The following is a 13,444-nucleotide window of genomic DNA, read 5'->3' on the forward strand; positions in this document are numbered from 1 at the left end:
ACGGTATCTTCGAAAACTGACATCTTTGCTACCCCTTGGGATATGACTCAGAATGTCGTGCAACATAATATAACTCTAGAAAGAAATTAGGCAGCATTAAGGTGAAGTTAAGAGCATTCATCTTGAGGACTCTGATCAGAGGGTAAACTTGCTCAATGAGTACCTGAATTTGAAAATTCCTTGATCGATGTCTTCTTTTAAAAATAATAAACATCCTTCGTTGTTGGCCCAAAGATATGGAAAAAGGAACCAATTAAGAGGATGATGTTTCATAGTTAATTTCCTATAGACTTACATGCTACGAGTTAGAAAACCATCCCTAGGTCCTTCTGCCTTAATAGCTATCACATTCTAACCAGTCTCAGTATTTTTCAGTTGAGCATCAGAAACCTCACAATCTATTAAATACTGCATTCCAAGTATCTGTTTACTCAGTTGATAAAAATTGCCAATGGGACAGGAACTGTCTGTCACTTCCAGAGCAATTAGTGTGTGAAAACTTATCAAAAGAAATCTGTCAAGTTGGAACAAGTATAAATATTGCGTGAAAGTCCCTAAGGAAATCAGATGGAGTGGGATACATTTTTGCAGCACATGAGCATTTATTTTGTTTTATTTACTTGGCTTTATTTTTTCAGAATGTGGATAGCATTTCATGTAACCCAGTGAATTAATGTTCTGCTCTGATAAAAATAGACTGGTTCTTAGGGGAGAACTGCGTTGTCTCATGAGTAATATAACAATACTAACTCCTTGCTTTCAAACTCCAAAAGCTTTTACTACTTTGGGAGGGAGCATTGGAATGGGAGTGTAGGTAGAAGGACTAAGATGTAGTCTGTTTTGCCACTTTCTGACTCTCCAGTCTTACCTTTTCTAGGCCTCAGAATTGTCATATTTTTTGTTTGGTTGTTGTTGGCTTTTTGCTTTGTTAAAAAACACTTTTCTTTTTTTGGCCACCCTGTGTGGTTTGCAGGATCTTAGTTCCCTGACCAGAGATCGAACCTGGGCCCTCAGCAGTGAAAGCGCTGAGTCTTAACCACTGGACTGCTAGGGAATTCCCTTTTTTTTTTTTTCCTTTAATAATATTTAAGCTATGGTTAAAATCATGAAAAGCCTACAGGCATATAGGCAAGAATTGAAAAGGTATTCCGAACAATAGCTATCATTATGTTGAGGTAATGTAATTGCTAGGGAGTTTTGTTTTAAGATTTTATAAATTCAGTTTGTTTTTTACTTTTTAATGCCCTTCACCCATTTCTCCTACTACCTCACCCCCTGCCTCTGGCAACTACCAATCTGTTCTTCATATATATAAACTTGGTTTGTTGGTTTGTTGCTTTGTGTTTTAGATTCCACATATAACTAAGATCATGTGATAATCATCTTTCTTTCTTTGACTTATTTCGCTTAGCATAATACTCTCAAGGTGTATCCATGTTGTCCCAAATGGCAAGATTTAATCCTTTTTTAATGGCTGAATTATATTCTATTCTCTGTATATGTGTGTGTGTGTGTGTGTGTGTGTGTGTGTGTGTCTCTGTGTGTGTGTATTTATATTTATACATGATTTGTTTATCCATTCATCCACCAGTGGACACTTAGGTTGTTTCTATGCCTGACTATTGTAAATAATGCTGCAGTGAACATGGGGGAGCAGATATCTTTTCAAGTTAGTGTTTTAGTTTTCTTGACGTAAGTACCCAGAAGTGGGATTGCTGGATCATATGGAAGTTCTATTTTTAATTTTTTGAAGAACCTCCATACTGTGTTCCATAGTGGTTGCACCAATTTATATTCCCACCAACAGTGCACAAGGGTTCCCTTTTCTCCACACCCTCTCCAATGCATGTTATTTCTTGTCCTTTTGATAATAGCCATTCTAACAGGTATGAGATAATAGCTCATTGTGATTTTCATTTGCATCTTCCTGATGATTAACGACGTTGAGCGTCTTTTTATGTGCCTGTTGGCCATCAGTATGTCTTCTATGGAAAAATACTTGTTCAGATCTGCCCTTCTTTTTTTTTTTTTTAACATTTTTATTAGATTATAATTGCTTTACAATGGTGTGTTACTTTCAGCTTTGTAACAAAGTGAATCAGCTATACATATACATATATCCCCATATCTCCTCCCTCTTACGTCTCTCTCCGACCTTCCCTATCCCACCCCTCTAGGTGGACACAAAGCACCGAGCTGATCTCCCTGTGTTATGCGGCTGCTTCCCACTAGCTATCTGTTTTACATTTGGTAGTGTATATACGTCCATGCCACTCTCTCATTTCGTCCCAGCATACCCTTCCCCCTGCCCGTGTCCTCAAGTACATTCTCTACGTCTGCGTCTTTATTCCTGTCCTGCCCCTAGGTTCTTCAGAACCTTTTTTTTAAATTCCATATATATATGTTAGCATATGGAATTTGTTTTTCTCTTTCTGACTTACTTCACTCTGTATGACAGTCTCTAGGTCCATCCACTCATGACAAATAACTCAATTTCGTTTCCTTTTATGGCTGAGTAATATTCCATGTATATATGTGCCACATCTTCTTTATCCATTCATCTGTTGATGGACACTTAGGTTGCTTCCATGTCCTGGCTGATGTAAATGGAGCTGCAGTGAACATTGTGGTACATGACTCTTTCTGAATTATGGTTTTCTCAGGGTATATGCCCAGTAGTGGGATTCCTGGGTCATATGGTAGTTCCATTTTTAGTTTTTTAAGGAACCTCCATACTGTTCTCCATAGTGGCTGTATCAGTTTACATTCCCGGCAACAGTGCAAGAGGGTTCCCTTTTCTCCATACACTCTCCAGCATTTATTGTTTATACATTTTTTGATGATGGCCATTCTGACCTGTGTGAGGTGATACCTCATTGTAGTTTTTTTTCTTTTTTTTTTGAATTTTTGAATTTTATTTTTTTATACAGCATGTTCTTATGAGTGATCAGTTTTATACACATGAGTGTATACATGTCAATCCGAATTGCCTAATTCATCACACCACCACCCCCTTGGCTTCCCCCCCGTGGTGTCCATACGTTTGTTCTCTATATCTGTGTCTCAACTTCTGCCCTGCAAACCAGTTCATCTGTACCATTATTCTAGGTTCCACATACATGCGTTAACATACAATATTTGCTTTTCTCTTTCTGACTTACTTCACTCTGTATGACAGTCTCTAGATCCATCCACGTCTCAACAAATGACCCAATTTCATTCCTTTTTATGGCTGAGTAATATTCCATTGTATATATGTGCTGCATCTTCTTTATCCATTCATCTGTTGATGAGCATTTAGGTTGCTTCCATGACCTGGCTATTGTAAATAGTGCTGTGGTGAACGTTGGGGTGCATGTGTATTTTTGAATTATGGTTTTCTCTGGGTATATGCCCAGAAGTGGGATTGCTGGATCATATGGAAATTCTATTTTTAGTTTTTTAAGGAACCTCCGTACTGTTCTCCACAGTGGCTGTATCAATTTACATTCCCACCAACAGTGCAAGAGGGTTCTCTTTTCTCCACACCCTCTCCAGCATTTGTTGTTTGTAGATTTTCTGATGATGCCCATTCTGACTGGTGTGAGGTGATACCTCATTGTAGTTTTGATTTGCATTTCTCTGCTAATTAGTGATGTTGAGCATCCTTTCATGTGTTTGTTGGCAATCTGTATGTCTTCTTTGGAGAAATGTCTATTTAGGTGTTCTGCCCATTTTTGGATTGGGTTGTTTGTTTCTTTAATATTGAGGAGCATGAGCTGTTTATATATTTTGGAGATTAATCCTTTGTCCATTGATTCGTTTGCAAATATTTTCTCCCATTCTGAGGGTTGTCTTTTCATCTTGTTTATGGTTTCCTTTGCTGTGCAAAAGCTTTTAAGTTTCATTAGGTCCCATTTCTTTATTTTTGTTTTTATTTCCATTACTCTAGTAGGTGGATCAAAAAAGATCTTGCTGTGATTTATGTCATAGAGTGTTTTGCCTATCTTTTCCTCTAAGAGTTTCATAGTGTCTGGCCTTACATTTAGGTCTTTAATCCATTTTGAGTTTATTTTTATGTATGGTGTTAGGGAGTGTTCTAATTTCATTCTGTTACATGTAGCTGTCCAGTTTTCGAAGCATCACTTATTGAAGAGACTGTCTTTTCTCCATTGTATATCTTTGCCTCCTTTGTCATAGATTAGTTGACCGTAGGAGCGTGTGTTTGCCTCTGGGCTTTCTATCTTGTTCCATTGATCTATGTTTCTGTTTTTGTGCCAGTACCATATTGTCTTGATTACTGTAGCTTTGTAGTATAGTCTGAAGTCAATGAGTCTGATTCCTCCAGCTCCTTTTTTTTCTCTCAAGACTGCTTCGGCTATTCGGGGTCTTTTGTGTCTCCATACAAATTTTAAGATTTTTTGTTCTAGTTCCATAAAAAATGCCATTGGTAATTTGTTAGGGATTGCATTGAATCGGTAGATTGCTTTGGGTAGTATAGTCATTTTCACAATATTGATTCTTCCAATCCAAGAACACGGTATATCTCTCTGTTTGTGTGTATCATCTTAATTTCTTTCATCAGTGTCTTATAGTTTTCTGCATACAGGTCTTTTGTCTCCTTAGGTAGATTTATTCCTAGGTATTTTATTCTTTTTGTTGCAATGGTAAATGGGAGTGTTTCCTTAATTTCTTTTTCAGACTTTTCATCATTACTGTATAGGAATTCAAGAGATTTCTGTGTATTAATTTTGTATCCTACTACTTTACCAAATTCATTGATTAGCTGTAGTACTTTTCTAGTAGCATCTTTAGGATTCTCTATGAGGATTTTTGCATCTATGTTCATCATTGATATTGGCCTATACTCTTCTTTCTTTGGGACATCTTTGTCTCGTTTTTGGTATCAGGGTGATGGTGGCCTCGTAGAATGAGTTTGGGAGTGTTCCTCCCTCTGCTATATTTTGGAAGAGTTTGAGAAGGATAGGTGTTAGCTCTTCTCTAAATGTTTGATAGAATTCGCCTGTGAAGCCATCTGGTCCTGAGCTTTTTTGTTTGTTGGAAGATTTTTAATCACAGTCTCAATTTCAGTGCTTGTGATTGGTCTGTTTATATTTTCTGTTTCTTCCTGGTTCAGTCTCGGAAGGTTGTGCTTTTCTAAGAATTTGTCCACGTATTCCAGGTTGTCCATTTTATTGGCATAGAGTTGCTTGTAGTAATCTCTCATGATCCTTTGTATTTCTGCAGTGTCAGTTGTTACTTCTCCTTTTTCATTTCTAATTCTATTGATTTGAGTCTTCTCCCTTTTTTTCTTGGTGAGTCTGGCTAATAGTTTATCAATTTTGTTTATCCTCTTAAAGAACCAGCTTTTAGTTTTATTGATCTTTGCTATTGTTTCCTTCATTTCTTTTTCATTTATTTCTGATCTGATCTTTATGATTTCTTTCCTTCTGCTAACTTTGGGGTTTTTTTGTTCTTCTTTCTCTAATTGCTTTAGGTGTAAGATTAGGTTGTTTATTTGAGATGTTTCTTGTTTCTTGAGGTAGGATTGTATTGCTATAAACTTCCCCTTAGAACTGCTTTGCTTTGTCCCATAGGTTTTGGGTCATCGTGTTTTCATTGTCATTTGTTTCTAGGTATTTTTTGATTTCCTATTTGATTTCTTCAGTGGTCTCTTGGGTATTTATTAGTGTATTGTTTAGCCTCCATGTGTTAGTATTTTTTACAGTTTTTTTCCCGTAATTGATATCTAGTCTCATAGTGTTGTGGTTGGAAAAGATACTTGATATGATTTCAGTTTTCTTAAATTTACCGAGGCTTGATTTGTGACCTAAGATATGATCTATCCTGGAAAATGTTCCATGAGCACTTGAGAAGAAAGTGTATTCTGTTGTTTTTGCATGGAATATCCTATAAATATCAATTAAGTCCATCTTGTTCAATGTATCATTTAAAGCTTGTGTTTCCTTATTTATTTTCATTTTGGATGATCTGTCCATTGGTAAAAATGGGGTGTTAAAGTTCCCTACTACGATTGTGATACTGTCGATTTTCCCTTTTGTGGCTGTTAGCATTTACCTTATGTATTGAGGTGCTCCTATGTTGGGTGCATAAATATTTACAATTGTGATATCTTCTCTTTGGATTGATCCCTTCATCATTATGTAGTGTCCTTCATTGTCTCTTGTAATAGTCTTTATTTTAAAGTCTATTTTGGCTGATAAGAGAATTGCTACTCCAGCTTTCTTTTGATTTCCATTTGCGTGGAATGTCTTTTTCCATCCCCTCACTTTCAGTCTGTATGTGTCCCTAGGTCTGAATTGGTCTCTTGTAGACAGCATATATATGGGTCTTGTTTTTGTATTCATTCAGCCAGTCTGTGTCTTTTAGTTGGAGCATTTAATCCATTTACATTTAAGGTTATGATTGATAAGAATGTTGCTATTCCCATTTTCTTAATTGTTTTGGGTTTGTTATTTTAGGTCTTTTTCCTTCTCTTGTGTCTCCTGCCTAGAGAAGTCTTTAGCATTTGTTGTAAAGCTGGTTTGGTGGTGCTATATTCTCTTAGCATTTGCTTGTCTGTAAGGTTTTAATTTCTCCGTCGAATCTGAATGAGATCCTTGCTGGGTAGAGTAATATTGGTTGTAGGTTCTTCCCTTTCATCACTTTAAATTTGTCCTGCCACACCCTTCTTGCTTGCAGAGTTTCTGCTGAGAAATTAGCTGTAAACCTTATGGAGATTCCCTTGTATGTTATTTGTTGCTTTTCCCTTGCTGCTTTTAATATTTTTTCTTTGTATTTAATTTTTGATAGTTTGGTTAATATGTGTCTTGACATGTTTCTCGTTGGATTTATCCTCTTTGGGACTCTCTGTGCTTCCTGGACTTGATTGACTATTTCCTTTCCCATATTAGGGAAGTTTTCAACTACTATCTCTTCAAATAATTTCTCAGTCCCTTTCTTTTTCTCTTCTTCTGGGACCCCTATAATTCGAATATTGGTGCATTTAATGTAGTCCCAGAAATCTCTGAGACTGTCCTCAATTCTTTTCTTTCTTTTTTTTTTATTCTGCTCTGTAGAAGTTATTTCCACTATTTTATCTTCCAGGTCACTTATCCGTTCTTCTGCCTCAGTTATTCTGCTATTGATTCCTTCTAGAGAATTTTTAATTTCACTTATTGTGTTGTTCATCATTGTTTGTTTGTTCTTTGGTTCTTCTAGGTCCTTGTTAAATGTTTTTTGCATTTTGTCTATCGTACTTCCAAGATTTTGGATCATCTTTACTATCATTACTCTGAATTCTTTTTCAGGTAGACTGCCTATTTCCTCTTCATTTGTTTGGTCTGGTGGGTTTTTACCTTTCTCCTTCATCTGCTGTATATTTCTCTGTCTTCTCATTTTGCTTATCTTACTGTGTTTGGGGTCTTCTTTTTGCATGCTGCAGGTTCTTAGTTCCCGTTGTTTTTGGCGTCTTCCCCCAGTGGGTATGGTTGGTTCCATGGGTTGTGTACACTTCCTGGTGGAGGGGACTAGTGCCTGTGTTCTGGTGGATGAGGCTGCATCTTGTCTTTCTGGTGGGCAGGACCGCATCTGGTGGTGTGTTTTGGGGTGTCTGTGACCTATTATGATTTTAGGCAGCCTCTCTGTGAATGGGTGGGGTTGTGTTTCTTTCTTGCTATTTGTTTATCATGGGACATCCAGCACTGTAGCTTGCTGGTTGTTGAGTGGAGCTTCGTCTTAGCGTTGAGATGGAGATCTCTGGGAAAGCTATTGCCATTTGATATTACATGGCTCCAGGAGGTCTCTGGTGGACCAGTGTTCTGAACTCAGCTCTCCAACCTAAGAGGAGCAGGCCTGACACCCAGCCCGAGCACCAAGACCCTGTCAGCCACACGGCTGCTAGTGTTGGAGGGTCTCCTGCAGAGGCAGGGCATGGCTGTTGCTCACTGCAGGGACAAGGACACTGGCTGCAGAAGTTTTGGGAAGTACTCCTGGGTGAGCCCTCCCATAGTCCACCATTAGCCCCACCGAAGAGCCGGGTGTCAGAATGGGAGAAATTATTTGCAAATGAAGGAACTGACAAAGGATTAATCTCCAAAATTTACAAGCAGCTCATGCAGCTCAGTATCAAAAAACAACCCAATCCAAAAATGGGTAGAACACTTAAATAGACATTTCTTGAAAGAAAATATACAGATGGCCAACAAACACATGAAAGAATGCTCAACATCATTAATCATTAGAGAAATGCAAATCAAAACTACAATGAGATATCACCTCTCACCAGTCAGAATGGCCATCATCAAAAAATGCACAAACAATAAATGCTGAAGAGCGTGTGGAGAAAAGGGACCCTGTTGCACTGTTGGTGGGAATGTAAATTGATAGAGTCACTATGGAGAACAGTACGGAGGTTCCTTAAAAAACTAAAGATAGAACTACCATACGACCCAGCAGTCCCACTACTGGGCATATACCCTGAGAAAACCATAATTCAAAATATTCATGTACCACAATGTTCATTGTAGCTCTGTTTACAATAGCCAGGACATGGAAGCAACCTAAGCGTCCATCGACAGATGAATGGATAAAGAAGATGTGATACATATATACAATAGAATATTACTCAGCCATAAAAAGAAACAAAATTGAATTATTTGTAGTGAGGTGGATGAACCTAGAGACTGTCATACAGAGTGAAGTAAGTCAGAAAGAGAAAAACAAATACCGTATGCTAACACATGTATATGGAGTCTAAAAAAAAAAAAAGAAAGAAAAAATGGTCATGAAGAACCTAGGGCCAGGATGGGAATAAAGACACAGACCTAGTAGAGAATGGACTTGAGGACACAGGGAGGGGGAAGGGTAAGCTGCGACAGAGTGAGAGAGTGGCATGGACATTTATACACTACCAAATGTAAAACCGAAAGCTAGTGGGAAGCAGCAACATAGCACAGGGAGATCAGCTTGGTGCTTTGTGGCCACCTAGAGGGGTGGGATAGGGAGGGTGGGAGTGAGGGAGGCGCAGGAGGGAAGAGATATGGAGATGTATGTGTATGTATAGCGGATTCACTTTGTTATAAAGCAGAAACTAACACACCATTTTAAAGCAATTATAGCCCAATAAAGAGTTAAAAAAAAGTAAAAAGAGCCGGGTAGGCTCCAGTGCTGAGTCTCCTCGGGCCAAACAGCCAACAGGGAGCTTCTGCCCATTTTTAGTCAGATTTTTTTTTTTTGCTGCTTCGTTGTAGTTCTTTATATTTTTTGGATATTAACCACCTTATCAGATATATGATTTGTAAATGTTTTCTTCCATTCAGTAGGTTGCCTTTTCAATTTATTGATGGTTTCATTCACTGTGCAGAAGTTTTTTAGTTTGATGCAGTCCCACTTGTTTATTTTACCTTTTGCTTTTGATGTTATATTCAGAAAGTCATCTCTAAGCCCCATGTCAAGGAGCTTACTGCCTGTTACTTCTTCTGGGAGTTTTATGGTTTCAGGTCTTACATTCAAATCTTTAATCCCCTTTGAGTTACCTTTTGTGTATGGTTCAAGGTAGTGTTCCAGTTTCATTCTTTTGCATGTGACTGTCCAGTTTTCCCAATGTCATTTACCAAATTATTGTTCTTTCCCTATGGTATATTCTTGGCTCCTTAGCAGTAAGTTTACTAACCATATATGTATAGGTTTATATCTGGACTCTCTATTCTCTTTCATTGATCTGTGTGTCTGTTTTTATGCTAATACCATACTGTTTTAATTACTGCAGCCTTGTAGTATAGTTTGAATTTAGTGAGCGTGATGCCTTCAGCTTTGTTCCTCTTTCATACCTGTAAAAAGAACAGATAAGACAAGTTATATGTTGTGTAATTTTTAGTCTTACTACATATTTCCCTGCTTTCATGTCTGCATTATCATTATATTATATTACTCATGCTCCTTACTCATTGTTGTGGGCAAATAAAAATACAGTATTCCAGGTAGTGCTCTTTACTGTGAAGAAAAATAAATTAATATCATTTTTAGAGACTTTCCCTCTTCAAGGGGCTCAGTGTTTAGCTCAATGTGATCTCACCAGTGCACCAGCCAAGATTCTTTGGCTAACCTTTGCACTTTGGGGTTCAACAGTATTTTACAAAGGTTGCATGTTGAATTGATGTTAGTTACCATCCTTAGCACAATCCATTTGAGACTTGTCTTCAGAACTATGGTTTGTTCCTTTGTCTACAGCATTGGAAATGGTTACAGTGTTATATTACTATTACAATTTCGGAAACTTATTGCAACTTTATTTCAACATTTTCTTGTTTTCTGTTGTTCATTGTAACTTAATGGCTTTCCCCAGAACTGAAGTAATACAGTTAATAATCTTTATATTATACTTACCATTTCTTGAATTGAAATCATTGCATTAGTTCAGGGTTTCCCAACCTAGGTTTTGTGACATCTTAATAATTTCTTAGAAAAACAATGTGTGGGTGGAGGGGTTGGGAGGCAGTTCTATATCAAATAAGTTTGCATGGCTTACATACTCTAAGAAATTTGAGGAACGTTGGCATGTTAAAAACCTCTTGCAAGTCCTGAAAGGAAAAATTTTTTAATCAGTTAAACTTTACTTAATCCAGTGTTTCTTAAAGTCATTTGGTCATGTAACCTTTTTAAATTTGAGGTAGACGGGGGTGTAGAGAACTTCTATTAACAGGGAATTAATATTCCAAGGACCACAGTTTAGAAAATCCTGCAGAATATGTTTACAGTTGTTTGCATCTCCTACTAAAGCACTAAGTAACAAAATCAGTGAAACCAAAATAATTTAAATAGATCAACAGCATGTTCATTGACTTTTGTTCTTATATTTACTTTAAAAATGATTAACTTTTAATGATACAGATGTGCTTATGACTCAGAGCGCTTTCATGTAACTTGATCGTCACCACATATCCCCTTTTGATGGATTAAGAAATTGAAAGGGAGAATGTTTAAATTTAAATGACTTTCTTTATGGAATATAGGTTTGAGTTTTGGTTTTCTCGTCATTTTTTTTTTTTTTACTCCAATTAGGAAAATAACAAAGCAGATGTCTTTTTTCCTGATATGCGTGGTCCATACAACTTTCTAGTTACTAAACTGTCCTTCTCCTACAAAATTAAGAAAGCCTTTTGGCACTAGCCACTAGCAACAGGTTTAAAAAATATCTTCAGGAAAAAATATATATGTACAGTTTATATATGTGATTATAACTCTCCTTGGAGAAGTGTGTGTTAATTAATATTTTGCTGGTAAATTACCTTCTAATTTCTACCTTGTGACTTTGGATATGTTAATTTATTCTTAAAACTCTCTTATAGTTAATTAGGGGATAAGCAGTGTTCTCTTCATTGTTCATATGAGAAAATTGAGAAGCTCAGAGATTACTTTGTTTTCCTCACATACCAAATTGAGAGAGGAGTACATTGCTGTGTGCTGTTTGTTTAATCTCCTGTTTTTATGGGAAGATTGCCATATCACATGGTACTTCTTCATGACCTATTAGAGGGGCTTTTCCTCCCCCAGATTTTAGTTTCTTGAGGAAGTAACTAGCTTTTTGGGAAGCACTTGTTTATTTACACTGAGTATCCTCTTGACATCAGCATGGGGTTATTTATAATTACATGCACATGTGTAAATAAAATGATTAGCTATTCTCATATAAACATAATTATATCTCTCTAAAATAATGCATACGGAAATGTTATAATCCAGTGATAAAGGGAAAGAAATCTGCATGACCCCTCCTTTGTATGCAAACAGTGGGTTATTTAAGACAGAATATGTTTCCTGTTGCGCATTCAGTTATTGAGGCCAGTTACAACTGGGGACTCATTGAAGTACTAAACAACAAGTGCCTTTTCCAATAGTTAGTATTCTCTATACAAAGCTGAGGTGACCTTTCTGCCATTTTCCAAGGACACTCCATACATTTAGAATTTAGGCCAGGATCGTATTAAAGAGCAGCATACAAGAACACAGCCAACTAGTTCTGAAACCTGAGACTCCCTTTGCCTCTAGTTGCTTCCTCTTCCTGCCTAAAATAACTTTTGAAAATAAAACAGGTCTTGTTGGCTAATCAGTGCCAGTGGGTACTATATCACTTCTCCAGCTTTGAACAAATCTGGGGATCACACTTCAAAGTGGAATGCCTGGAGCTAAAAAGTTTGGTTTCCTCAGAGCACAGTAGTTCACTGCAGCAAATCATTTAAACTCACTGTCATTTAGGTTTCTTTTCTGAAATTGAAAGCATGGGCGGACGTGCTCGTTCACAAAACATTCACCTAGTTCTTAAGAAAAATTAGATCCTTCAAAGGAATATTTTCAGGTATGACTGCCTATTACACTCATCCCACTGGCGTTCTGGGATGAGTAAGTGTTTGTGAGAAGATCGCTCTTTGATGGCTACTTTATAGTCACTCCCTTACGTATGTAATAATATTTTCAGCTAATTTTCTAAAAATACAGATTTGCATTTATGGGACCAGGCAACCAGTCATTGTATGTTTAGTGAGTATTTGCTACAATATTAAATCCCCATCTCACTAAAACAGTGGGAAAGGAGTTCAACCTCACAAGTGAGAAAGGAGTAAGAATTTGCATCAAGAGTAAGAGGCATTGGGAAAAGACTGGATTGAGACTCAGAATTGTCTCTAATTAGGGCTGAGTTTAGATTCGTCACTTTGTTCCTCTGTGCCAAAGTTTCTCAGTTAATGGAAAACTATAAAATGTATTGGAAACCCGCAAAGTACTATGCAAGTATGTGGCACCGTGATGTACTATTATGATTATTATCTATCAATTGAAAGAAGTGATCTAAATAGTTTCCAGGGTATATCAAGATTGTAGACTCTCTGGGTCTGTAATTTGAGCATTAGCTCTGTAAGTAATTACATGGTGCTTGGCACATGGTTAGCAAACTATAAATGCTTACTTACTCCGTTGATTTAAAGAGATTGGACTTCTCTTAATCGGCTATCAGTGTACCTTCTAGTCATATAGGAATAAAATCTCACTGACTGTGGTAGGAAGACTATAAATGCTTTAAGGGACTATAATTACTTCCTATTGATATTTAGCCCGCTGAAAAAGGACCATTGGGGAGGAATATGAATTTTTAACTTGACCAGTTCTTTCATGAGTACAGTAGAGTTCTTACAAAAGACATATTTGTAATGATGATTCCTTTTGCTTTCAGAGCTGAGCTATGCCTGGATTTTCAATGAATACCCTTCCTATCAGGATAATCGCCGCTTCGTTTCTCAAGAAACTGGGAATCTGTATATTGCCAAAGTAGAAAAATCAGATGTTGGAAATTATACCTGTGTGGTTACAAATACAGTAACAAACCAAAAGGTCCTGGGGCCACCCACACCGCTAATGTTGAGAAATGATGGTGAGTTTTCAAAGGGATTTTCGTAATTCTGCTTTTTGTGAT

General features: G+C 37.1%; 1 protein-coding gene across 1 annotated transcript in view; it reads left to right on the plus strand.

The window, feature by feature from the left end:
* Window positions 1-13,444, plus strand: part of CNTN4 (contactin 4) — a 496,981-nt gene that overhangs the window by 293,091 nt on the left and 190,446 nt on the right. The window contains exon 5 of the mRNA XM_027121429.1: window positions 13,205-13,402. Within this exon, the coding sequence (XP_026977230.1) occupies window positions 13,205-13,402 (198 nt within the window). The remainder of the gene's footprint in view (window positions 1-13,204; window positions 13,403-13,444) is intronic.

Source organism: Aethalodelphis obliquidens, unplaced genomic scaffold (assembly GCF_003676395.1).
Source record: "Aethalodelphis obliquidens isolate GAN/ISIS:26980383/991018 unplaced genomic scaffold, ASM367639v1 scaffold22, whole genome shotgun sequence".
NCBI lineage: Eukaryota > Metazoa > Chordata > Mammalia > Artiodactyla > Delphinidae > Aethalodelphis > Aethalodelphis obliquidens.